Raw genomic sequence first — 25,141 nt, 5'->3', positions numbered from 1 at the left:
CTTCTCGTTTTGATGCTGACAATTTCACCCTGGTTTGGCTTCCTTCACGTGTCTCTGAGTTAGTTTGGCGTGCAGGCTGCAGGCAATGTGATCAAACAATAAAATAAAAGGCTTGCGTCGCTCACGTCTTGTCCGTGCGTAGGTGGGCTTTGGTCTGGAGCACGTGTCCAGGGAGCAGATCCAAGAGGTGGAGGAAGATCTGGACGAACTGTACGACAGCCTGGAGATGTACAACCCCTCGGACAGCGGACCGGAGATGGAGGAGACGGACAGCATCGTCAGTACCCCCAAACCCAAACTCAGGTAGCAATTCTGATGCACCCACATGCATGTTCACGTGCAAGCAGGCCTGACTCCCACAGGGGTTAAGAACCAGCATCCTGTGTGTAACCCATTCTATGAGTAATATTCTATTAACCCAGAAACAGGCCAAATATATCTGCTAGCATATGCATTACTAGCACATTCCCCCTATAGGGGGATTAAAGCTGAGGCTTTTGTGTGAAGCAACAATCCCATATATAGTGGACTGAGAACCAGAGCGAGGCCCATTGAGCCAGTAAACTTCTGCACGCTGCTCCATCTGCTGGTGAATACGAGCAATTGCCCCAGGGTGGTCCTCATTTGTGACTGGCTCGTGTGACCTTGACGTTGTACCTCTTCTGGTCATCACAGTAGCCATACGTGGCCCAGGTTGCAATGGGGGGGGGGCTCACATTGGCTGCCTGTCACCCCTGGTGCCAACCTGTCTCGTGTGTGTTTGTGTGTGTCTAGGCCATTCTTTGAGGGAATGTCACAGTCCAGCTCGCAGACAGAGATCACCAGCCTTAACAGCAGAGGAGGGAGTTTGGGACGAGATGCCTGCTTCAGCCCTGTGAGTACTGGAGAGAGAAGAACGGGGGGGTAGAAGGAGAGCGGCTGGAGAGGACAGAGGGAACATTTGAGAGACAGAGTTCTAAAGCGAGAGAGAGAGGAGTGTCAGTTAGGGGAGATAGCGTGGGAACTATGAGACTGAGTAATGTTTCGTAACCGAGATGCTTCGTTTGTAGTTTAGTATTGGAATGCATTAATTGAAGCTTATATTCTTGAAAGTGGGAATTTTCAGTCAAAACAGTAACGAGGCATACTCCCTGCCCCTTATTCTGTAAAAATGGATGGGGCTGGAGAAATGTGAAACCTGAATAGACACCTCTGACCTCCTGTCTATTTACAAATTATAATTTCAACCATACTTTAAGTTTGTGGAGTGTTGGTTCACATTAACATTGGTGGGGCTCCCTGCTTGTGCCATCTAACCCCTGCAAATGATCCAGAATGTCGCAGCCTGTCTGGAGTCCAACCTTCCAAAGTTCTCCCTTGTCACCCTGCCCCTCTGCTCACCCACTGGCTTCCAGTTGAAGCTTGTATCCAATTGAATGCTATAGTGTTTTGCTAAGGAGCAGCAAGGCAAATTAATCCTCTCTATTACCTTTTGCCACTTCTCTGGTCTGCCCCAACCCTACAAGAGGGCAGCTCCTGCTCAGCCCAGTCAAAACTCGCCTTGGTGGTGAACGTATTTCCTGTGTGTGTCCAGCAGGGGGAGCAGTCTGTAGTAACCGTATTTCCTGTGTGTGTCCAGCAGGGGGAGCAGTCTGTAGTAACCGTATTTCCTGTGTGTGTCCAGCAGGGGGAGCAGCAGCAAATAGAGAAGATGAAACACTCTCGTAGTCGTAACCTGGAAGCGGAGGCCCTCTCTGAGTCCGATACAGTGGTGAGATACACTCTAACCGCTCTGTCTGAGTGTATTATAATGTGTGTAGTATTAATGATCCTATTCAACTAAAATGTGTGCATGTGTGTAGGAGCTGACAGACCCAGAGACATATACTGAGGGCCCGAGCATTACGGTGTCGGTGGCTGACAAACCCCGTACGCCCCTGAAGACCAGCAAGAGCGAGGGAGGACACACCACGCCCTCACCCAGGTGGCAAACACAAACACTGCCTTTTGTTGACACACGCGCTGCCTTTAATTGACACTCACAGAATCACTGACACACACTGTCTTTTGTTGACACACACACACACACACCGTCTTTTGTTGAAATATAGTATATTTTATTGACAATTACTAGAAGAACTATTTATTCTCTGAATAGGTTTTAGAGTATTTTCCATCAAACAAATCCTTTTAGAACTAGTAATAAAAGTGTGGGATCCATTTCGGAATAGGCTCATGGTCTGCATTGATTGGCCTCTCTAATGTGTGTGTGTGTCTGTGTTCTACAGGTTGGACGGTGGAGGCCACACCCCCAAACAGAAGAGACAGAGCAGCACTCCTATGAAGGAGAGACAGCTGTCTAAACCAATGAGTGAAGGAGGGCGGACCAACAGCTCAGACAGCGAGAGGTCCCCCGAACTGGGCCAAAGTTCACAGGTAAATTGGACGGACAGTTTTGGCACAAGCACTCCTTTAACTTGATGTAATTGTCAGGATATGCATGTGTGCATTGTCAGAGATGTCCTAGTCTAGCATGTGGTCATATTCTTCTGGTCGTCGCATCAAAAACGAGTTTTTGGACGGCACAGTTCGTTATACATCAAGGAAACTCTTTTTGGTCTTCTACTTCCTTCTGCTCTAAATAAAGAACATGTGGAATAAATGATGGATTTTCTGATGAGTCATCTAAAAATAAACTGTTTGTGTGTAGGTTCTGAGGAAAGCTGTTTATGATCAGCTGAACCAAATTCTGCTGTCTGATGCTGCTCTTCCGGAGAGTCTCATCCTGGTCAACGGCACTGACTGGCAGGGCCAGGTAAGAACTGTCTGGGTGTTTGTGTGACCCTGTTTCTACTCTGAATCTAGAGACCAGACATCATACATGACAAGTCCATGTCCAACGTGCATTTTGTTGCAGTCCTCTAAGCACGTGTGCGTGTGCGTGTGTGTGTCAGTACGTGGTAGAGCAGCTTCAGGTTCAGAGGTATCCGGTGGTGTGTACCTGTTCTGGGGCCGAGATCCAGGCGGTCCTGTCTGCTGTTCTCACGCGCATCCAGAAGTTGTGAGTCCCACATCCTAAATACTTCGGAGTTGTCAAATAAAATGTACAATTCGAACAGGACTTTTATTAGTTATGCATTTTTACACACACACACTCACACACAGAGTTTGTATTTTTCGTTCACCCTATAAAATATTTAGCTCACTGCTCTCAGTCCGTATCCAGCTGATTCTGTAGACCTGTGTGTCTCTCATTTAATCGGCTCTTTCCCGTTTCTATCATCTCTCTGTCTCCTGTTTCTGTACCTCTTGGTAGCTTCTCCTTTCCCTCCTTCACCTATGTCTTTGTCTTTCTATTCCTGTCTCTCCTCTTGCCCCTCCATCGGTTTTCCTCCACCCACCTCCTGTCTGTGTGGGGTTGATGAAGGCTGCTTGTCTGAATGACGTCTAGGGGAGTCATGTGGGTTACATCAACGATCATCATTAACCATTCCCTCCTCCTTTCTCCCCCCCCCCACCTCCCACCCCCACTCCACACCCCCCCCCCCCCCCCTCCCCCATCCCCTCTCTCTCCCCCCTCCTCAGCTGTAACTGTAACTCGTCCATGCCCAGACCGGTCAAGGTGGTGGCGGTGGGCAGTCAGAACTACCTGGGCGCTATCCTGCAGTTCTTCGTCACCCAGCTGGCCAGCAAGACCCCTGATTGGCTGAACCACCTCAGGATCCTGGTGGTGCCCCTGGGTGAGACGAGCAAAATGGCCGCCGGGCCTCTGTTTCCACGGTGACCGTGCGTTTGATGGGTTGATGATTGAATGGTAGTCAGACTGATCAGATACCATCATTGAATAATCTTTCTGACTCTACCCTATTGTGCTCTCTCTCTCTCTCTCTCATAGGCTCCCATCCTGTTGCTAAGCACCTGGGTGCCCTAGACAACCGTTACAGTTCAGCATTCTTAGACGGAGCGTGGCGAGACGTGTTCAGCCGCTCTGAACCCCCACAGACGGGTACAAGCACACACACACACACACACACACACACACACACACACAACTCTTTCAGTTCTTTCAGTGTCCACAACATCTTTTGAGGTCTTGGTGTATGTACACTAACACATTCCCTATGCTGTAGACATGCTGGACGTGGCAGGGAGAATCTCCCAGTACATCAGTGGAGCCACCGTCACACACCAGCTGCCCATAGCTGAGGCCATGCTCACCTGCAAACACAGGACGTAAGTAGGCACGGCCTGGACGTCACAGAGATCCTATTACAGAGCCCCAACTTAGAATGCTGCAGTCATCCGAATACGTTTTCTGTTGGCTGTGAAACAGCAGGCGAACAGAATACGTTGGCTGATGTTAGCGCACGGCTGCAGCTAATACGTGACAGTTTGCTAATGGTGGCTAACGTTTGAAAACGTCTTCGCTTGTTTAACAAGCCTCTGGTCATGACTCTCTTTCCCTCTCCAGGCATGATGAAGACTCCTACCAGAAGTTCATTCCCTTTATCGGGGTGCGTATATAAACCAAACTCCCTAGTATATAAACCAAACTCCCAGTCTCAGTGGCTACTTCGCTGGATCTGTGATAGTATACTTTCAGCGTAGACTTCTGTTGTTAGAAAGATGACGTGTCTGAAATATAGTTATTTTATTTAAGGAAAGTGTCCTGCCCGCTCCACTGGGCATACGGTATGCACGTTGAAGTTCAGCCCATTGTTGACCTTTTCTGTAATATAATGTCATCTCTCGTGGTGTCTCACAGGTGGTGAAGGTTGGTCTGATTGAGCCTGGTTCATCCTCTTTAGGTAGGTGTTCTGTAAACCGCTAAGACCCGTCCCTGTTCCCCCTAAACGTCTCCTCCGCCTTTTTGAAAAGCGGATCCATTTCTGTGTGGTAATTCTCTTCCAAATAAAACTAATCCTGTCATGCCTCCTGACTCCTGCGGTCGGCCGCCTAGGAGACGCAGAAGAGGGCGTGGCAGTGAGTCTGGCTGTTCCATCCACGTCCCCTCCCTCCCTCGGCTCTCCCGCCGGGCTGTTGAAAGACACGGCCACTCCCCCCTCCTCCCCCTCCATGGGCATTGTGCTTGCTGCTCAGGGGTGAGTCCGCACTGTCCTCACTAGGAACTGGCTGTCGTTTTCTTTTAGAGCAGGGTAGGCACCTTCCGCTCTCGGGAGCCAAGGTTGTATATTTCTCGCCACTCTCTGTGCAGTCATTAACGGACCAGTCAGAGAGTGCAGCGGACACACCTTGAATGTCTAAATGCGTATTTCTGCATCATATAACCAATAAACACTTTGGGCCCCGAGGACCCAGGGGAGGTGACGGCCCCTGGCTGGGATGGAGCGATGGAGGATGTTGATAATGGGTTTATTTGAGCGGGTAGCACGCACAACCAATCGTTAGTGTCAGAACATTAGAGAATAGAGGCGTCGTGCCAGATTGAACAGCTAATTTGCATCTGTGGTGCCTAGGCTAGTCAACCATGTTAACAAGAAAAACAATCATTATAAAGAAAAAAAACATGCACACAGATACAGCTGGGAAAGGTTAAGCGAGGGAGGGGTTGAGAGTGGGTGGGGGAGAGTGGGTGGGGGAGAGAGATAGGGAGGGAGAGAGCAGGAGGGCAAGAGAGCGAGAATAAACTGCTCCTCAGATCGGAAGAGGTCATCTGAAGTTCACCATGTCCCCTTGTTGTCTGTCCTGCTGAAACTCTAGAGGAGTGATCCTGCCTGACCACATCTAAAAACGTCCAACCCGGCATCAGCAGTTCTTACTCTTATCTCTTATTGTTTTGATGAGGTTGTGTTGCAACAGAGTCTGTGGCGACTCCCAGTTGATGCGAATTGCACTCCACCTAAACCCCGCCTCTTCCTGTCTCTGCCCCCTCCCAGGAGTCCCAGTATGTCCCATTGTGTGGACGCCATCGGGCTTCAGGTGGACTACTGGCTGGCGTCGTTGGCGGAGAAACGCCGTGAGGGCGAGCGGCGTGACACGGGCTGTAAGAACACCCTGAAGAGTGCGTTCAGGTCTCTGCAGGTCAGCAGGCTGCCAGGAGGGGTCAGCAATGAGACCCAGGCCCAGGTCAGCACCATGGCCATGACCGTGGTCACCAAGGAAAAGAACAAGAAGGGTACAGAGTTCGAGAAGCGCCACTGTTTTCTTTTTCAACAGCAACCGTTTCTTATTAAGGTAGATTCAGCGATTTCACAGAGACACGCAAAGTTATTTGCTAACGCGATGTTAAACATCTACCAGGTGGTCTGCTTCGCAAAGTTCAGTTTGTGAACACGTGCAGATATTCTGTGAGAGTGAGGTCAGGCAACTCACTCATCGCGATTTCTGTGGTGCTGCTGGTGGCGACATCACTCCTCTGAGTCTACCTTTACTATAAAGGGAAGTTGATTAGGTCCTGACCCTTTAGTCTGGCTTTTATTCATCCATTTACCTTTCATCCCATCCATCCAGTTGTAGACTTGATGCCTGTTGAAAACGATAGTTGGTTCTCGGGTAAAATAAAAAAAAATAAAAAACGGTGCATTGAAAAACAAATGAGTTATTCAGGATTACTATCTGTCTCTCTCGTCGCTCTCCATAGTACCGACCATCTTCCTGGGTAAGAAGCCGAAGGAGAAGGATGTCGATTCTAAGAGCCAGGTCATTGAGGGCATCAGCAGACTCATCTGTTCTGCCAAGCAGCAGCAGACCATCCTGAAAGGTAGAGTGACACAAGACAGCTGCGGGCGGGGCGGGGCGGGGAGGGAGGGAGGGAGGGCGGGAGGCGAGGGAGGGAGGGTGAGGTGCAAAGTCCTCAGGGATGACACTCAGTGGAGGTGAAGAGAGCAGGATGACCGAGAGAGGGGGAGACCGGATGAGAGCCTTGGGTATTAGCCAGATAGATCAGAAGGTCTGGATGTGAGACCTTTTAAATAGAGTAGAGCCATCAGTGGACTAACCCACGGGGGGTGGGGGTGGGGGGTGATTTATTGTGTATGTCGGAGGAATGAGGTAGTGGAGGACGGGCTGGGTTAATGGACCTCTGAGTGTCCCCCTGCGCCTGGACCCAAACGGCTCCTCAGTCGCTACCCTCCGCCAGGGGGAAAGGAGGGGAAAGGGGTGGGGTTTAGGGAAGCAGTCCGAGTGTGGTCATGTTTCACCATCATCTCTCTGTCCCCTTGTGTCTGTCCCCTTGTGTCTGTCCCCCTGTGTCTGTCCCCCTGTGTCTGTCCCCTTGTGTCTGTCCCAGTGTCCATCGACGGAGTGGAGTGGAACGACGTCAAGTTCTTCCAGCTGGCGGCCCAGTGGCCCACGCACGTCAAGTACCTCCCCGTCGGACTGTTTGGTTACAGCAAGCCCGCCTCCTAGGGTCCGCCCCAATCGCCTTGCCCAATCCCGCCCCGCGTACCCACACAGACCCCGCCTCTGGGGAACGCCCGGGCAACTATTATTGGTCGGTCATAATGGAGGATTGTTTTACTCTAATGGGGGGTGGGGGGGGGGGGTGTTATGCTACTAGTCACTTTAAGGTATTTAATGCCCCTCTTTCCTGGTGTGGCGTTTGTGTTTGAGGGGCCCACAGCACAACATAATTAACTGCCATTCGTCTGACCGTGTCAGTGAGATTTCATCTGCATGAATAGCTCCCATTACGGACCCTGACCTCTGACCCTTTAACCCTGACCCTGGTCAGGAATCCCCTCCAACCTCTACCCGGTGTTACCAAAGGTCAATATGTGCTCTAACCTAGATCTGCATGCTGTATACTACACCATTCACGTGCCAGTTCTGACGAGAACGCCGCATTGTAACGTGTCATGACCGTGATGTTATGGTTGGAAACCAAACACACCAAACACACCAAGCACACGCATGGGACTGAACTACCAACAGGCAACCACTACAGTAGCTACCCCCCTCCCCCCCTTAAATGAAAGAAAAGGCCTATTGGTTTCTTCTCACGAATGATACGTTGTTTTATGCAAACAAAGAACAGTCCTGTACAGCGCATTGCAATTAGTGCCCTAAAAACAAAACAAACCTTCTGTCCCGAATTTATCCTGAAGCTGAGCTATTTCTGCTCGACAGCTCGTCACAGTATCAGCGTGAATTGTTGTTGTCAGCGTTGTACTCTAGATTACCTTTAATGCATAGTCCTCCTAAAGCTTGTGGGCACACAGCATATCAGCTGTCTGTGACTGTTGCTTTCTGGGATTTGTAGGCTATTGGTTAGGGCTAAGACAAAGTAAAAACATTTTCCGTCTAGGTCGTTGCCCTTCTGGTCTACTTCTTGCCCCTGCCTTGCCCGGAACAAATGTAAGCCAATGAGATGTCTAGGTCTGGGGCACTCCCTCCATGGGTGGAAGCATTAAGTAGGCCAGAGTGACTCTGCAAAATGAGCCATTCATCTTAGTAAGTATCTGCCATCTTTGATTAGGGCTGGGGTTAAATTGGGCAAAGGGAGATGTGACTGTCATCCTCATCTTTTGCTATGCACCTCCAGTACAACTTCCCACAGCGCTATAGTAGCTAGGTGTCCCCCTCGTCTTAAGCACAACTTCGCTCAGTACTAGCTACCATTCTCCAGCTATCTTTACCTGTGACTACAGTTGCATCATTTATGTAACTTGACCAAAATGTCTGGGTTTTCTAGAAATCCAGGTTTGATGGTTTTCTAAGCTGAGGGGGGAAATTTGAAAACTGTGAATACCCCAAACAGGATGTCTTAAAAACCTGAGCATTTTGGGAGAGGTAGCAGGGTTTTCTAACCTTACCTGTGACAAACTCCAGTGATACAGTGGTTTGTTTTGTCCAGGGTGTTGTGAGGTGACAAAAAAAGGTGTTCCACTGTGACAGGTGTTTTGTTAAGTGTTATTGTTCACTCTGTTAAAACGAAAAACAATACTGAACTATCTATGAAAATGATTTTGAGTAACCCATGTGAGACCGTACAATTGGTTTAGTGCGTGTGTGTTTGGCTGTGTGTTTGTGTGGCGATAATGTGGTCAATATACAGTAACTTTATAAGTTCTCTAGACTGCAGAGTCAGGAGTTAGATGTTTTCCTTGTAGACTGATACAAAGGCGACACCAAGATACCTTTAGGAATGAAGATCTCGATTATCTTCGATTACAAACTACAGACAATTAGACTTATATATATATGATTAGACAAATATATTATGGTACTAGAACATCGATTCAAATTCTTAAATTCTGAATGAAATGGCAATGTATTTGTAAGCAACAGAATACTCACCTTGCCATCTAAAAGGAAGGGTAATCAGGATTGAGCAGTTCAGCCTTGTATCACCTACAGAGTAACTCTAACCTCATTTGTGCAGTGTCAAAGTATTATGACAAATATTGAGTATTACAATGCCAATGTCTGGATATTTGCAGTTATGATTTTAATGGTAGCTTAGAGGTAGAAGGTTTCTAATTCTCAACGTAGGTGTGACAGTGTTAAAAGTTGTGATGTCAACATCCTGTGTAACTCAATGTCTGGACCTGTTCTCTTTGGCTGGGCTTGTACCAAGGAAGGCTTTTGCGCCAAGGGCTTCAAACTCACTGAGAGCTAGAATATGTAGTAATACACTCCATAGATTAGGCTCTGTATTCTAGAATGTGAATTTTTCAAACAACAAGGATGTATTTTCAACAATTGGGAAGATGTACCCTGAACTTTGTTTGAATGTGTAGGTATAGAACAGAAACATTTATTTGCTTCTCAGTGATTTGATTTTCTCGTCAGTTCTGTGAACCAACATTGCAAGTTGTTGGAAGCATTACAATTTAGTAGCAACCTGACTTAAGGAATGTTTATGTCTATTTTAACAGTCAATTTGTGTACCCAGCACTTAACTATATGGAGATCTAGACCAGGAAGCCGGCTGTTACTTTTGAAATGCTCAACTTTATTCACCCCCAGAGCCATCAGCCCTTTTACCTCGCTATAACATTTAATTTACTTGTAGAACACTCCATGTAATATGCTAAATGTTCTAGTTTGTTGACCTTCCAACTTGACCCCTTTGAGCTTGGATACTTTGTGCAACTTCGTTTGAGTACCAAAGATCGGTGGCAAAGGCAGTGGCACTCTTGAAAGCAGACCATAGAACCTGGCTGCTCCTGTCGCTGTCCACCAGCCAAGGGCTTGACCTAGAGCCCAGTTTTCACCTGGACAGGGACTCTTACCTGAGACTGTATCAGTGTGTCTCATATCACATGGTGGAATGGGAGGGACTTTTTGCTTGAGGATATTAATCTTCACCTGCAGCTATGATGGAGGTAGTTGGTATGGCTCCCTAACCGCAGATCCAGGATCAGATTACCGACTCCTCCAGTCCTAGCTATAACCATTAGGGGGATTAAAAGATATCTGACCCTCTAACAGTGGATAGGAGAGACATCTTCCACCTCCAAGCCGAAAGCAGAGCTCCAACGGCTCACGTTGCATGTTATTAGCATAACGGCGAGTGTAAGAAGGAATTCCGTTGGAATTGTCTCATTATAAGATCCCAGGTCTTCAAAGAAGGAGAAGAAAATAAGTAATTGCTGCCAAAAATGAATTTCTGTTACGTGGATGTTGCGCTGTAGATACGGATTATCAGTGTTTGTAATTTTGTTGATGTGACGATGAAAGGAAAAGTTGAATACGATCCTTGTTCCAAAGCGTTACATTGCAACGTCTACAGCATTCTGTCCACCCTGTACATTCCAGTGGTATTAATCCTCCTCGTGCCCTGTTTGGGTTTGGTCGTCGGCGGTCACATGTTGTTGGACTACCTACTCCAGCCCTGGTTCTTCTGTGAGAAGGTCCTTTGTACCCACTGGGTGCTTACCTGTGTACTTGTCCTGTGGTTTCTATGATGGTCATAATGTCCATGACTAATGCATAAGGCCTGGAGTTGCTTTTAACTTGGGGATCTGACCCTGAAAAACTCTGGGCCCTAGTTATAGCCTATACTACCCTGAGCTTCCCGGTGAGGTCACATGGCCATGAAAAACTTGTCCGTAATGGAGAGGGAAAATATATTCATAATTTGTTTGTAAATCCCTTCAGCCTTCGTCGTGAATCTCCTTTTTCTCAGCTGTCTCATCGTCACAGTGTGTTTCTTTTGAAAAGGAACAACATTTAAATGAGAGCTCAAGAACAATTTGAAAAGGTATCCCTGCTTGTAACATAGCAGCTATCAGTGAAGATAATTGGTTTTACACGTGACACTGCATAGAGTTCTGCTTGGTAATCTAGAAGATTCCAACGCTTGTGGATTGGGAGAGTGTTTTGCACATGTCATGGTTTCTTCAGCAGCTTTTTTGCCTTTTGCCTATAAAAAATAATAATGTGTGTACATATTACGCAAGTACTTCTGTATTTTATCTTAGTCCTTGTTTTTTTTTTTTTTTTGACATGTTTTGTAGTAATGCTTTTTCATGATTATGTTAATTGAACTGATGTGGGATGGAAAAGTGGAACTGTTCATTGTTTTGTTTTTTAATAAATACTCCTTGATTTGTATGTCCTGGGGCTTTTGCATTCCTTAATGTGGTACATGTATATTCATTAAAATGCTATTTTTTTTATATTCAAGTGTAGTTCATTTTTTAGGTGTCTCTTGACCAGTTATTAAAGTTTAATAACCTACATGTGTCTCTACATTAGATGGTAAATATGAATTACATTAAATATGATAGGCAATTGAAAATATCCACTAGCCTAAATAGTTGTCTCCCTTATTGTTGTTCTTGCGCTTGTTACAACCCTGCTACCCAAACATCATATTCCTTCGCCCGGTCCCCCGCTACCCATCGAGGATCGGGGGCAAGCGGTGATGTCATAGCGCCCGGGGTTGTGTGGCTGTGGATTGTGGGAGAATTCGGACAACAGCCATTTTCAGGTCGTGGCTGTCATCCATTGAGAGCGCCAGTCTGCATTAAAGTGAGCGAACGGTTGCGCTCCTGTACGATCTACTAAACATCGAGGATGAATCTAATGATGTCGACACGCATTATAGTTTTTCTGTATTTTGAGTGCTGACCCGTGGAAGCCAAGATACGCAAGACAAGACAGCACTGACTCCTCTAATTCGCGACGGGCACGATTTCATTAGCAGCTAGCCAACAATGCTAGCGTATTTGTTTACAATGTGATGCTTGGATTTTTCAACTTTTTAGACGGCAGCGACATTAAAAGTACCGGATTTGGGCAAAGCCGTTATTCGTAGGATATTGTATAGATAGTTCACAAGGACGAATAAAGTGTCATCAGAATCTTGTTTGGGACAAGGGAAGAAAAGGTAAATAAAGACTTAAAAATGTACCCAGCTGCGTATCATTTCAGAGAAAGACAATGTTTTCTTTTAGTGTTTGTAAGGCTGTATACGTGGTTATATGTCGGGTTACTTAGTCTAGAGCCATGTAATAAGTTATGTTGTCCAGGTTTGCATAGCGGAATATATTTATATATATATATCTGCCACAGCCTTGACGTTGCCGTGCACCAGCGTAGTCCACTGACAACAAGTGAAGGGATGGAAGCGGAGCATCACTACAGTAGCTCGATCTTGCTTTGTTTGAGCTCCAGATAACCAGGGGCAGCACTCTTGTCGTGGGAATATAAAACAGTTTAAATGGAGGTAACGTACGGTTGATTAGGATTCCGACACAGGTTAGCTCCTATTTTTTGTTTACAGGGTATTAGACTGTCTAAGTGTGGGTTGTATTTTAACGTATATTTGACGCGTAAATTATAACCGGCGTGGCAACTCCCTACAATAAGCTGGTGAAATGTATCATCGACGTTCTACAATCTTGGAGCGCCACATCGTCAGCTATTTTAAGTGTTGATGAAATAGTTACTCAAGCTTAAAGACTTCCTCAACATTCTGCATTCATTGCAGAAATCCCTTGCAGCGAAATATTTCTGTCTGGGCCTCAAACGGTCCGGTATGTTTACAATAATGTAGTGTTTATTAGGATATGTGTGCCGATATCCTCCTTAATATATACTTATACTTAATTGTAGTCGATCAAAAGTCGTGTAATGTACATCTGTTTAATGATATCTACCGGTCACCTTCATTAATCCGTTGTATCTTCCATTTATTTTAATGATCTGAGAGCGAATCCTCCGGCCATGTTTTACTACTAGCCGCTATTGACAGTAAAATAGATAAATGGTGCTTGCAAATTGCCAAACGGCCCATAACACCCCTGTTCAAAGGTTTGTTAAGGTGTAATAATTGGAGGGGAAATTAAGGTGATCGCCTGTATTGGTGCATTGCAGGCAATGGATGGGGAGGGCGGGGAAGGGAGGAGGGGGATAATGGTAGTGAGCCTCCTGGCGACGCGAGAACAGATGAGGTGCGCGTACACGGCAGGAGCCGTGCTGGCGAAAACGTGCACTCGCACATTCTAGATAGGTCCGTCAGCGACGATCGACGTGCTTATTTGTACCGAGAGATTTGTTTACTTTCGGTTTTGTCAGTTTGTCTATCTCGTGCTATAGAAAGACTAATGCATTTCCGTTCCGACATGGCAGCGTTATTGTTTGATTGGTGGGGTTAGCAAGTACCTGCTCTCTGAGGAGTAATGCGAACAAATCCTCCCAGATTTGGACGTTTTTCAATGTAAGTCGTTAAAGTCACATGCTTTCGATTTGCCTAGCCATACATAAAATCTGGACACGTTTTTATGCTGTTTCGTCATTTCCATGGCTGTATCTAAGTCTGAACCCAACTATATCTCACAGTAACCTCTGTGCTTCACAGTGTGTGTGAAATTAGGTGATGACCACCATGGTGTACCCACGCAGCGAGGAGGCCCTGGAGCGCCTAACCCAGGATGAGATTGTGCTCAACACCAAAGCTGTGATGCAGGGACTGGAGACCCTCCGCGGGGAACATACCCAACTCCTCTCCTCCCTTCTGGAATGCGCGCAGCCACCCGCAGCCCAGGAGAAGTCGGGCCTGCTTCGCAAGAGCCTGGAGGCCATCGAACTGGGCCTGGGAGAGGCACAGGTAGGAGAGATGGTTGGAATGGGGGCGGCAGAACGAGGCAGGAGAAGAGTAGAGAGGACTGGAGGCAGGAATGGGGGATGGATGGATGGATGAAGGGGAAGGAATAAAAGAGGGGTGAAGCTGAAACAGTAGAGGATCATCGATGAGTTTTCCAGGCAACGGATGATGCATTGTAGAAGGCGGATGATGGATAGGAAGAGGCCGGTACTCATCGTGGGCTGTAGCAACGCATCATTCACAGTGACTAAGACTGAGGGGGGGGGGGGGGGGGGGGGGGGGGGGGGGCGTGTTTCGATTAATACCTCATATAGACATGATCCTGTGTGGCTCCGCAGGAACGACATGCGCTTGTAAAGCCAGGGTTAGGCGTCCGTAAACCCACAGAAATCTAAATATAGAGGGTGAGGAGGGTTAGTCGTTGTTCCTGTGGGAAGGTGTCTGGGGGAAATCAGGGTTAGACTCAGATTGACTGATTTAACTTGAGAGGACTAAAAGTAGTTCCCAGAAGACATTGAACGCTTTCTCCTCCTTCCCAACTCATCCTCCCTCCTGCTTGTGGACAGAGTAGAATTGGATTACGTATTGTTCTCTGTCTGGAGCTGGTTGCGTCATGCAGTTTCCCTCCCCCCTCTTTCTTAAAAAACAACTCCTCCCAACCCATTTTGCCGGACTGTCATTGAAACATTGTTTTCTGTGAGTTTGTTCGTAAATGTCCTGCCTAAATAGGAGGCTAATACTCTTTTTATGCAATCAGCTCCCTCGATAGCCGCGTTCCCATTTGAATCCGCAACCATGTTTACACGACCCTCTCCGTCCAGGTGATCATCGCCCTGTCAGGCCACCTGAGCGCTGTGGAGTCAGAGAAGCAGAAGCTGAGAGCCCAGGTCAGACGACTGTGTCAGGAGAACCAGTGGCTACGAGACGAACTGGCTGGAACACAGGTAAATATGCTGTGGAACCTCTCCCTGTGGGTGGGCGTGTAACTCCCCCTGGAACCGGTATGGTCATTCAGTGTCACATGGACCGTGTTTGTAGGGTGGGCCGGCGGCCGAAGCTTCTCTCTCTGGTGTATTGCTGCGCCGCTTGTTCAAGTCCGCGTCGCGGCTCTTTTAGTAACAATCTCTTTTTCTTGTCCCTTGAGGCATAAAACATGGCTAAAGATTTGATATAAACATCATATGACCTGTAACTAAACCCACCTCCCCAACCCCCCCCCCCCCAGCACAAGCTACAGCGCAGTGAGCAGGCTGTTGCCCAGCTGGAGGAGGAGAAAAAACACCTGGAGTTCATGAACCAGATCAAGAAGTTTGACGACGACACTTCCCCATCCGAAGAGAAGGCCGCCAGGGAGACATCCAAAGACAGCCTGGACGACCTGTTCCCTAACGACGAGGACCAGGGACAAGGTGCGGGTTTGACCGTTTGTTTCGAGTTGCAACAATAGGCGTTCCCAAAGTGACCTGTAAACATGTCCACCTATCGGACCATAAAAAAGGCACCACGTTAGCTATAAAGATTAGCACTTAACATAGCAGGCAAACTCCTGAGCGGGTTCCCCTCACATCCCCTTAACAAGGGCAAAGGATGCTCAGCTGAAGGTGATGGATCCCTGTAGACAGGTTCTTTAGGGTTTCTTGGGGCGCTGCTAGGTTTGCCCGTGTTATGCCCCGGGTTGACTAGGGCCAGAAACAAGATACTGCTGAGCGAGCTGTTGCAATCTATTGCATCCTATTATTTTGAATAATTAATAACCAGCCACTAACTCTTTCAGATGATGCATATCACTGTAGCTACCATTTGATTGAAAAACCTTTGGTTGTGATCCACTGTCCTGTTTAAGAAATACTTAATGGTTTGGGTTGGTGCCCATTCCAACCCAGACCATGAAATGGAATTGATCCCGACCCGACAGCTTTTCTGCTCCCGACCCCTCTGCCCCTCCAGCCCAGCCCAGCGGTGAGGCAGCGGCCCAGCAGGGAGGCTACGAGATCCCAGCCCGCCTCAGGACCCTGCACAACCTTGTGATCCAGTACGCCTCCCAGGGGAGGTACGAGGTGGCCGTGCCCCTCTGCAAACAGGCCCTGGAGGACCTGGAGAAGACTTCCGGCCACGACCACCCTGATGTGGCCACCATGCTGAACATCCTGGCCCTGGTCTACAGGTGAGTGGGGGGGGGGGGGTCGGAAGAATGCGAAAAACCCTTACAGCTGGCCAGATGGAGAAGTGGATGAAGAGATGAGATGTGGGTGGAGTCGGGTGGTGGGATGAGATGACGATCGGTCAGGCGAAATCATGAGTGAGCGGAGCGAATTCAAGACCTTTTATCACTTTTCGACAGGCGATAAGGCGATTTCCTCCGTTGTGTTCCAGGGATCAGAACAAGTACAAAGAGGCGGCCCACCTGCTGAACGACGCCCTGGCCATCAGGGAGAAGACCCTGGGGAAGGACCACCCGGCGGTGGCTGCCACCCTCAACAACCTGGCCGTGCTCTACGGGAAGAGGGGCAAGTACAAGGAGGCCGAGCCCCTCTGCAAGAGAGCCCTGGAGATCAGGGAGAAGGTACTGGAACTACCCCGTGAGCTGTTTGTTTTTGTGGGCTTGTATGAAGCTTTATTTAGTGTAGAACAGCTGACGCGCGATAACAAGTGATAACCGTTGTTACCCTCCCTGGATTCGAACCCGGGTTTTCCACAGCGCTATACATCTGTCCAGAGTTGGTATAGCATTTCAACGTTGGATCATTGACACCACGCCGATTTTCGATGTCGCCAGACACCATTAAGCATTGTGTTAAACTGAGTAACGTTTCTTATTAAGTTTACTTTCACCACATATAGCATCCATGAACTGTATGACTTTTTCCACTGGCCGTTTTAACGGCTTATTAGACATTTGTGAATGACATTGATACAATAACTATCAATATAGGTGACGATAACAGACTTTTAAAATCCTAATATCCAACTGAATCGTTTTATTTTAGGCTTCCTGTAACGTAGCTACTGAAGGCTGTAGCCAGTGAAGTTTGTCCTGAACAAATCCTAAGGAATAATGTGTTTTGACTGGGACGGGAGTTGAACACGGTACCTGTTGTTCCGTAGTCCATGTCTCTAACCACTACACTATTTAACAAGGGTCAGTCAGTCCAGACAGTCAGTCAGTCTCATTTGATCTTCAAGTCCAGCCCCGCTTACGCAGTCCAGCAAAAACAAAGAAAACCAAATAATATCTTCAAAGAACTCCCATGAAGATACCATTTGCAACGATTAATACTTATTTTCAAAATAGTCATTCAAATTTTTTAAGTCGCAAAAGTGCTTTTCTCAGCATATATTTTAGCCAATTGTTTAAACCCTCAGATCATAAGTACAATAAATGTGCCCTTGCTTGAGATAAATTTAACGTAATTACAAATTCGGGATGGAATATGCTTTCCGCATGACATCCATATTCTTGGCACTTTGATTATGTCATTATTCACCTGTTTTAATGTTCTGCGGATGTGTCCCATGTCTGTGGTTGTCAGGTACTGGGCAAGTACCACCCTGACGTGGCCAAGCAGCTGAACAACCTGGCCCTGCTGTGTCAGAACCAGGGCAAGTACGAGGAGGTGGAGTACTACTACCGGCGGGCCCTGGAGATCTACGAGTCCAAACTGGGAGCCGACGACCCCAATGTCGCCAAGACCAAGAACAACCTGGTGAGGGACTGAATGAGGGATTCAAGATAAACTGCTTTTATCTCGGTCCCCAGGCGATTTAAATCGTTTTACCGGGTGCTCTTATTTGGAGTGACTTGCGTGAGCAATTGGGGTTACGTGACTTGCTTAAGGCCACGACGGCTGCTTTTTTTCCCCTGGCTTGTTGTCTGTGTAATTGAAACCAGCAGCCTTTTAGTTACCGGCCCAATGCACTAATGGATAGGCCAACGGAGGTCTTAAAGTTGAATTGGATTGTACTGACGTTTGGTAACTTGGTGTTTTAGGCTTTCTTGTTCAATGTATTGGATTGTGGTTTTCCGTCAACTCTTTTTCCCTTGTGTCTTCTTCCCTCTATAGGCCACATGCTACCTCAAACAGGGGAAATTCAAGGACGCAGAGTCTTTATACAAAGAGATCCTGACCCGAGCGCACGAGAAGGAGTTTGGATCGGTCAACAGTGAGTTTCCTCAAACAGGCCGTCAGTGGACATCGAAACACGGCGGACTACATTTAGTGTTACCCCCCCCCCCCCCAGTCAATTCATTATTATAATGAACTCACCCTAGACTAGCAGTTTACTGAACAAAGGCCCCAAAACCTACCTACACTATGTAGTCTTTCTGTATCATTCAGTGGAGTGTTTAACATACGATAAGACCGTTCTGGCCTAAAATGTTCAGGACCACCCTGTGGTCATTGGCTGGCCATGTGTGGTCATTGGCTGGCCATGTGTGGTCATCGGCTGGCCATGTGTGGTCATCGGCTGGCCATGTGTGGTCATCGGCTGGCCATGTGTGGTCATTGGCCGGCCTCTCTTTCGGTTGATGGTGTCAGGGCTGATACTGGGACATGTTGGACGGTGTACCTCACTGCTCAGTACCACAGCAGGGATTGGACCCGGTGCAGCGTGCCACCCTCTGTCCCCTCCCACCCTGCAGGGTCACAGCAGGGATTGGACCAGGTGCAGCGTGCCACCCTCTGTCCCCTCCCACCCTGCAGGGTCACAGCAGGGATTGGACCCGGTGCAGCGTGCCACCCTCTGTCCCCTCCCACCCTGCAGGGTCACAGCAGGGATTGGACCCGGTGCAGCGTGCCACCCTCTGTCCCCTCCCACCCTGCAGGGTCACAGCAGGGATTGGACCCGGTGCAGCGTGCCACCCTCTGTCCCCTCCCACCCTGCAGGGTCACAGCAGGGATTGGACCCGGTGCAGCGTGCCACCCTCTGTCCCCTCCCACCCTGCAGGGTCACAGCAGGGATTGGACCAGGTGCAGCGTGCCACCCTCTGTCCCCTCCCACCCTGCAGGATCCTCGTTGTTCGTGTCCACGTTTAACACCTCAATGATCTGACACAAATAAAGCCGTTTGACTTTTATTCCGCAGACCGCGCGCATACGGTTTACACGCTTTTGCTTCATGCAGTAACATACACGAGTCTCCAAAGGAAAGAGCGACCTGACTCTCCACACCTTCCTTCTGTTTCAGATGACAACAAGCCCATCTGGATGCATGCGGAGGAGAGAGAAGAGAGCAAGGTACTTCCAGTCTAACTGAAGTGAGCCACTGCCCCGTGGCGCCGCTGACCTCAACGCCACATTGAGTGTCAGCCTGTTAGCGCAGATTTATGGCTGTGCTAATGGGACCGCGAGGGGCCACATGACTATGGGTCAATGGAAGCTTTTTAATAAGTTCCTAACTCATGTCTGCTGCTGCAGCTAGGCTAACTGCCTGTTTCCCCGCTGTCTGTCCCGGCCCCTCTCTCACCCCCCATCTATGTCACCCGTCTGTCTCCCAGGGGAAAAGGAAGGACGCTGTGCCCTATGGAGAGTATGGGAGCTGGTACAAGGCCTGCAAGGTGGACAGGTGAGAGTAAGTCTTGATGGACCCGACCAAGTATCACAGGACTGCATGGAGAAATGGGCTTTCAGTGGGCTGCGTGTGTAGAGTATACCACACTGTGCCTCAGGGTCTCATGTCCGTCATGTTGGTGTACATATTGAATTGAATTATTTAACTAAGCATTGGATTCAGTCTGCTTTACGTCCTTCCTGTCAGTCCTACGGTCAATACCACCCTGAAGAGCCTGGGGGCGCTGTACCGTCGACAAGGGAAACTAGAGGCAGCAGAGACACTGGAGGAGTGTGCCACCAAGACCCGAAAGCAGGTAAAACACTGTCACAATGAATCAAGCAGGTGATACCTTATGACTGAAACGAGCAGTTGGTAACTTATGACTGAAACGAGCAGTTGATACCTTATGACTGAAACGAGCAGTTGATACCTTATGACTGAAACAAACAGTTGATACCTTATGACTGAAACGAGCAGTTGATACCTTATGACTGAAACGAGCAGTTAATACCTTATGACTGAAACGAGCAGTTGATACCTTATGACTGAAACGAGCAGTTGATACCTTATGACTGAAACGAGCAGTTGATACCTCATGACTGAAACGAGCAGTTGATACCTTATGACTGAAACGAGCAGTTGATACCTTATGACTGAAACGAGCAGTTGATACCTTATGACTGAAACGAGCAGTTGATACCTTATGACTGAAACGAGCAGTTGATACCTTATGACTGAAACGAACAGTTGATACCTTATGACTGAAACGAGCAGTTGATACCTCATGACTGAAACGAGCAGTTGATACCTCATGACTGAAACGAGCAGTTGATACCTCATGACTGAAACGAGCAGTTGATACCTCATGACTGAAACAAACAGTTGATACCTTATGACTGAAACAAACAGTTGATACCTTATGACTGAAACGAGCAGTTGATACCTTATGACTGAAACGAGCAGTTGATACCTTATGACTGAAACGAGCAGTTGATACCTTATGACTGAAACGAGCAGTTGATACCTTATGACTGAAACGAGCAGGTGTTACCATATGACTGAAACGAGCAGGTGTTACCATATGACTGAAACGACCAGTTGATACCTTATGACTGAAACGAGCAGTTGATACCTTATGACTGAAACGACCAGTTGATACCTTATGACTGAAACGAGCAGGTGATACCTTATGACTGAAACGAGCAGGTGACCAGTCACCCCTCTGAACCTGATTCTTTTCTAGGTTTCTTCCTACATTTCGTCCCCTCTTACAGGAGTTTTTCCTAGCCACTGTGCTTCCACACTGTCGTTGTATGCTCCTTGGGGTTTCAGGCTGGGTGTTTTGTAAAAGCACTTTGTGACAACTGCTGATGTAAAAAGGGCTTTATAAATACATTTGATTGATTGATCACTGGTTTTCTGAAAATAACAAAGTATAATTTATCTATAAAATTCTGCGTTGCATTTGCAAGCTGTTCAGCTCTGAGTGGGCAGTTGCTATTTTAGTTTTTGTGATTAAAATTAGTATTGATGTGAAGTGGAATGGAATCAGCATAATGAAACAACATATGTGAAGACGTGCTTTGTTTATTACTCTGTTCAATGGAAAAACACCACTTTATTTTTTCTCAGTCCGGATTTGAGAATACCATCTGTCAATATTGATGGAAACCTATCTGCTGAAATGTGATACAATATCATTGAAATAATCTGGTGGTACATAGTTACAGGAACAAGCAGTTTACAGATTTTTACTGAAACAGGCAGGTAAAAGATTATCACTGAAACAAACAGATTCTCTATGGTCGTTCACAAAAAGGAGATACTGCGCAGTTCCTGCGAGGCCAGTAATTAGCCCAGACACCATGCACCGTCAGTGAAACTAAAGACTGCTGTATTGTGGAGCTGTGAGGTTCTCTGAGCCCGGCTGGTTCCACCCCGTTGACTTTAAGGATGAGTTATCGTGTCTGCCTCCCCACGTCTGTCTTCTCTCAGGGAATCGACGCCATCAATCAGAGTAAGGTGGTTGAGCTCTTGAAGGACGGGGCGCCCGGAGGGGACCGACGGCAGAGCCGGGAAGGCCTCAGTGGAACCCAGCGTGGAGACACAGAGGGTGAGGACGGAGCCGAGTGGAACGGGGTACGGAGAACCTTCAGCGTTTTTTTTGAAAAGTGTCAAGAGCTAAAAAAAAAAAAAGACTGGGTTACCATGATGAATCAGTACAATGTGAGGCTCTATCTGGGATTTAACCCAGATGCGCCCGGCGAAACTCCCCAAAAATATACTGCATGAAGGTTCATGCTGATCTTGATAAATTGTTGCTCCAAAAAACATTTCTAATGCATAATAATGCAGTACTTAAAGGAAAGGACTTGTGTTTTCACACCCTCTCCTCGTTTTGACGCCTTGTTCGTCCTGCACTCTCAGGACGGGAATGGCTCGTTGCGTCGGAGCGGCTCCTTCGGTAAGATCCGCGACGCCCTGCGCAGGAGCAGTGAGATGCTGGTGAAAAAACTGCAGGGCAGTGGCCCTCAGGAGCCCCGCAATCCAGGGTGAGTGTCTGTGGCCCCCCAGTGCGTCGCTGTCCATGGTGTGCGAGATTGAATTCCGTGTATCCCCTCTGGTTGTCTTCTTTACTGGGTAGTGACCACTCACTGACCTGATGTCAGAAATGGCCGGAAATACTAATGGAATCCTGATGGTTGTTCTGTGTCCCTCAGGATGAAGAGAGCGAGCTCCCTCAACTTCCTCAACAAGAGTGCCGAAGACCCTTCACAGGTAACCGGAGGACTCTCCTCATCACTACGGGGTCACCAGAGTTATTAACCAGTTCGTTACCAGACCGGGACATTCACAAGTGAACATGGATCGGTTTAAATGTAGTCGGCAAACATGTTTTATGGCGTCTACCGCTTATCTGGTCTTCAACATCCCGTCTGTTTTCTGCCCTTCTCCTCAGGACGCCAACACTGGCCTATCAGAGTGCCGAGGGCTGAGCGCCAGCAACGTGGACTTGTCAAGACGCAGCTCCCTGATTGGCTAAAGAGAGACAGGGACCAGGTGGAAGGGCCCAGTGAGGAGAGGCTGTTTGCGATCAAAACACTTCAAAAGCCAACACTCGCTTTCAATACCTATTTTGTAAAGAAACTAGAGAAGGCACTGAGAAAATCCCGAGTTGACAGTGCTTTTTTTTTGTGGCACACTCTTCCTCTGCCGTATACTTGGCTGGCATCGATCAATTACACAAACAAACATTTAAAACGGCATGCTGCTTACTAGAACGCAAAATGTTTACAATAGACACATATCATAGTGGCTCTGAGGGCCTAAATCGTAACAGGTCAGGGTTGAGATAACAACATATTCTATCTCAACTACCCACTTCTGCAGACTATAGGCAGGTTAGTTGTATTCAATATATTTCTATCTATTCCAAAAAATAAAATCATCCTCGTAGGTTAAATAGTGGCATGATTACTGCAAATGCTAACAACCCATTCAGTGGATATCACAGTTTCAGAGCGAGATAAATTACATGGCATTCGCTCGCAAGTTACCAGAGGTTCAAACTTATTAGCTTGAGCAAGGTCCAAGACTTTTCATAATCTATCTGGGATTTCTGGATTTAAACTGGATTTGGGGAGAAATGGCACTGACCAGGTCAACCTCGCTATTTTTGCCTTTGAATTGTTGTGTGTGTATATATATACAGGTTTAAGTTATTTGTCTTTTCTTTGTTTTGTACATAGCGCACAGACAAGTTTGCTTGTTTAAACTGTTTAGAACTTAGGACGACCTCCGATTGGAACCAACTAGAGGGTGCGTTGACTAGTGATGACCAGTAGAGGGGGATGTTCTAACCTCTAGTCACATTTTCCATTTATCACCTTGACTTGACTAAGTGAAGATGTGACTCCAGTGGGAGTTAGGATTTGCCCCTCCAGCAATAGCCTGATCCGGCCAGATCCATTAGTGCTCCTGCCAACTACCGTCGCTCATTGTCTTGCCAGACAATTCTGAACCTGACCGTTAAGAGGCGTTGGCTGAAGCCCCAACACTTTGGAGATCACGGTAATATTTATTAGGCGCCAAACGAAGACATGAAATGGGGAGGGACTGCCTCCATGAAGAAATACCTGTTTCTGTTATTTTTATTTTCACGTATCGATGAGTATGAGACCTGGCTAACTTGGCTCCTCTCCGTCCTGGGGAATATGCTGGAGATACTGAAGCGGGGCGAACACGTTAACCGCACCCGTGTCGCCGTGTGTCACGGTTTGATGCAATCGCCCGGTGCAGCAAACGGCTGTTCAGCCCGTTCCTCGTGAGGTCATGCGTCGTCAGTGATTGGTGGGAAATTGTCTCAGCCTGACTGACCGGTGCTGTCGAGAAGACTGTGCCGTAATATTGGCATGGGTTTGAACACACACACACACGGGCAAAGCTGCCACAGCTATATGCTGCTAGCCTAGGTACCAGTCTGTTTGGTTCATATGCCACGCTTACATGAGAAATGTTGTGTTCATGAGGGGAAGGATGACACAACAGCGTTGCTCTCCCAACCTCTACGTGGACGCTCTGATGCGTTCCACTACGGCCTCATTAGACAGCTTTTTGGTGACCAGCGGAGCCTCTATTCGGTTCTTTCCCTCGCTTTCCCTTGTGTGAGCATGATGTGTCCAAGCCTTTTGATAATCTTCTGTTATTACTAGTACCGTTTAGGGGAACGACTCGGATTGGCGATCCAGGCGACAGCAGTCCTCTCACCTGTGTGTTCATAATGTTTAACCTTGTCTGGGCAGGCTCCGACCTCAAGTGAAGATGTCCAGGGCGTTGTAGATGAGCCCTTACTGTAACTAGAAACTATTTAAATCGTTGAGAACGACTTTGATTGTGGGGGCGGGGGGCGGGGGGTTAACAGTGACTTGTGTTGGCACTCTTTTTTTGTTGCTTTCTTTTATTTTCCCAAGAATAGATAGAAACCTGGCCCACATAATGTATGTTACTGTATGTTGTTTAGAAGGAGTGTGGTCCTTGCTATTTTCAGCTTCTGACTGTGTGAGGCCGGGAAGGTACGGGATATTGATTTTACTGGAGGCACAGAAAAGTGGAGAAGAGATGAAACAAAGTGTGTGACAAATGAAGACAAAAAAGGATTGGGGAGAAGAATGAGGAAGTAGGAGAGGGAAATATTAAGTGCTGAAAAGAAGAAAAGCTTCAAGTGATTGAAAAGAAATGGAAATCGGTACATTGAAGATAAATTAAGAAGTGCTTACATTTTTGTTGTTGCAGCAATTAATTTGCACAATTACCAATGCATGACTTCTGTCACACACACACACACACACACACACACACACTCACATCACGTACAAAGACAATCTCAAAACCATACACCCAAGCATCCTGCTGTTTAGATATATAGTCTGTTGAAAAATGGGCTGTAGATGTCTGTAGAGCTCTAAAAATGCTGTATTTACACACCAATGAATGTTTAGAAGAACACACTCAGACTCTGTGCTCCTTCCAAATGTATATCACCATGTAGAAGTAAAAGACGAGAACACACCCCTCACCATTGTAGTGAGTCCG

General features: G+C 47.4%; 2 protein-coding genes across 6 annotated transcripts in view; both read left to right on the top strand.

Moving 5' to 3' along the window:
* The window catches only part of LOC105030133 (phosphofurin acidic cluster sorting protein 1), a 49,574-nt gene extending 38,049 nt beyond the window's left edge, over window positions 1-11,525 (top strand). Inside the window, exons 9-24 of one of the 2 annotated variants that reach the window (XM_029117512.2) lie at window positions 143-303; window positions 775-874; window positions 1,667-1,750; window positions 1,842-1,963; window positions 2,268-2,415; window positions 2,690-2,794; window positions 2,934-3,040; window positions 3,565-3,719; window positions 3,875-3,985; window positions 4,110-4,212; window positions 4,451-4,493; window positions 4,745-4,787; window positions 4,940-5,081; window positions 5,877-6,115; window positions 6,581-6,700; window positions 7,229-11,525. In XM_029117512.2, coding sequence (XP_028973345.1) covers window positions 143-303; window positions 775-874; window positions 1,667-1,750; window positions 1,842-1,963; window positions 2,268-2,415; window positions 2,690-2,794; window positions 2,934-3,040; window positions 3,565-3,719; window positions 3,875-3,985; window positions 4,110-4,212; window positions 4,451-4,493; window positions 4,745-4,787; window positions 4,940-5,081; window positions 5,877-6,115; window positions 6,581-6,700; window positions 7,229-7,347 — 1,902 coding nt within the window. In that variant the 3' untranslated portion in view covers window positions 7,348-11,525. Of the gene's footprint in view, window positions 1-142; window positions 304-774; window positions 875-1,663; window positions 1,751-1,841; window positions 1,964-2,267; window positions 2,416-2,689; window positions 2,795-2,933; window positions 3,041-3,564; window positions 3,720-3,874; window positions 3,986-4,109; window positions 4,213-4,450; window positions 4,494-4,744; window positions 4,788-4,939; window positions 5,082-5,876; window positions 6,116-6,580; window positions 6,701-7,228 lie in introns of both variants that reach the window. The other variant, XM_029117511.2, reaches the window with a different exon arrangement.
* A 318-nt stretch (window positions 11,526-11,843) lies between these two features.
* On the top strand, window positions 11,844-24,758 carry klc2 (kinesin light chain 2). Of its 4 annotated transcripts, none has more exons than XM_020043206.3 (16): window positions 11,844-12,277; window positions 12,463-12,616; window positions 13,751-13,999; window positions 14,818-14,940; window positions 15,222-15,405; window positions 15,944-16,160; window positions 16,370-16,559; window positions 17,527-17,700; window positions 18,058-18,157; window positions 19,184-19,233; window positions 19,494-19,561; window positions 19,754-19,862; window positions 21,545-21,688; window positions 21,977-22,101; window positions 22,270-22,327; window positions 22,509-24,758. In XM_020043206.3, the coding sequence occupies exons 3-16, from the start codon at window positions 13,769-13,771 to the stop codon at window positions 22,590-22,592; spliced, it is 1,857 nt and encodes a 618-aa protein (XP_019898765.1). In that variant the 5' UTR covers window positions 11,844-12,277; window positions 12,463-12,616; window positions 13,751-13,768; the 3' UTR covers window positions 22,593-24,758. The 4 variants fall into 4 exon arrangements, with proteins under 4 accessions (XP_019898765.1, XP_019898764.1, XP_010902097.1 ...); XM_020043205.3 differs by having other exon boundaries at window positions 12,463-12,648; XM_010903795.5 differs by lacking the exon at window positions 12,463-12,616.
* Window positions 24,759-25,141: the final 383 nt, after the last annotated feature.

Source organism: Esox lucius, chromosome 24 (genome assembly GCF_011004845.1).
Source record: "Esox lucius isolate fEsoLuc1 chromosome 24, fEsoLuc1.pri, whole genome shotgun sequence".
Lineage (NCBI taxonomy): Eukaryota > Metazoa > Chordata > Actinopteri > Esociformes > Esocidae > Esox > Esox lucius.
Note: the sequence above shows the minus strand (reverse complement) of the source record. Positions and strands in the feature narration are given on the sequence as shown.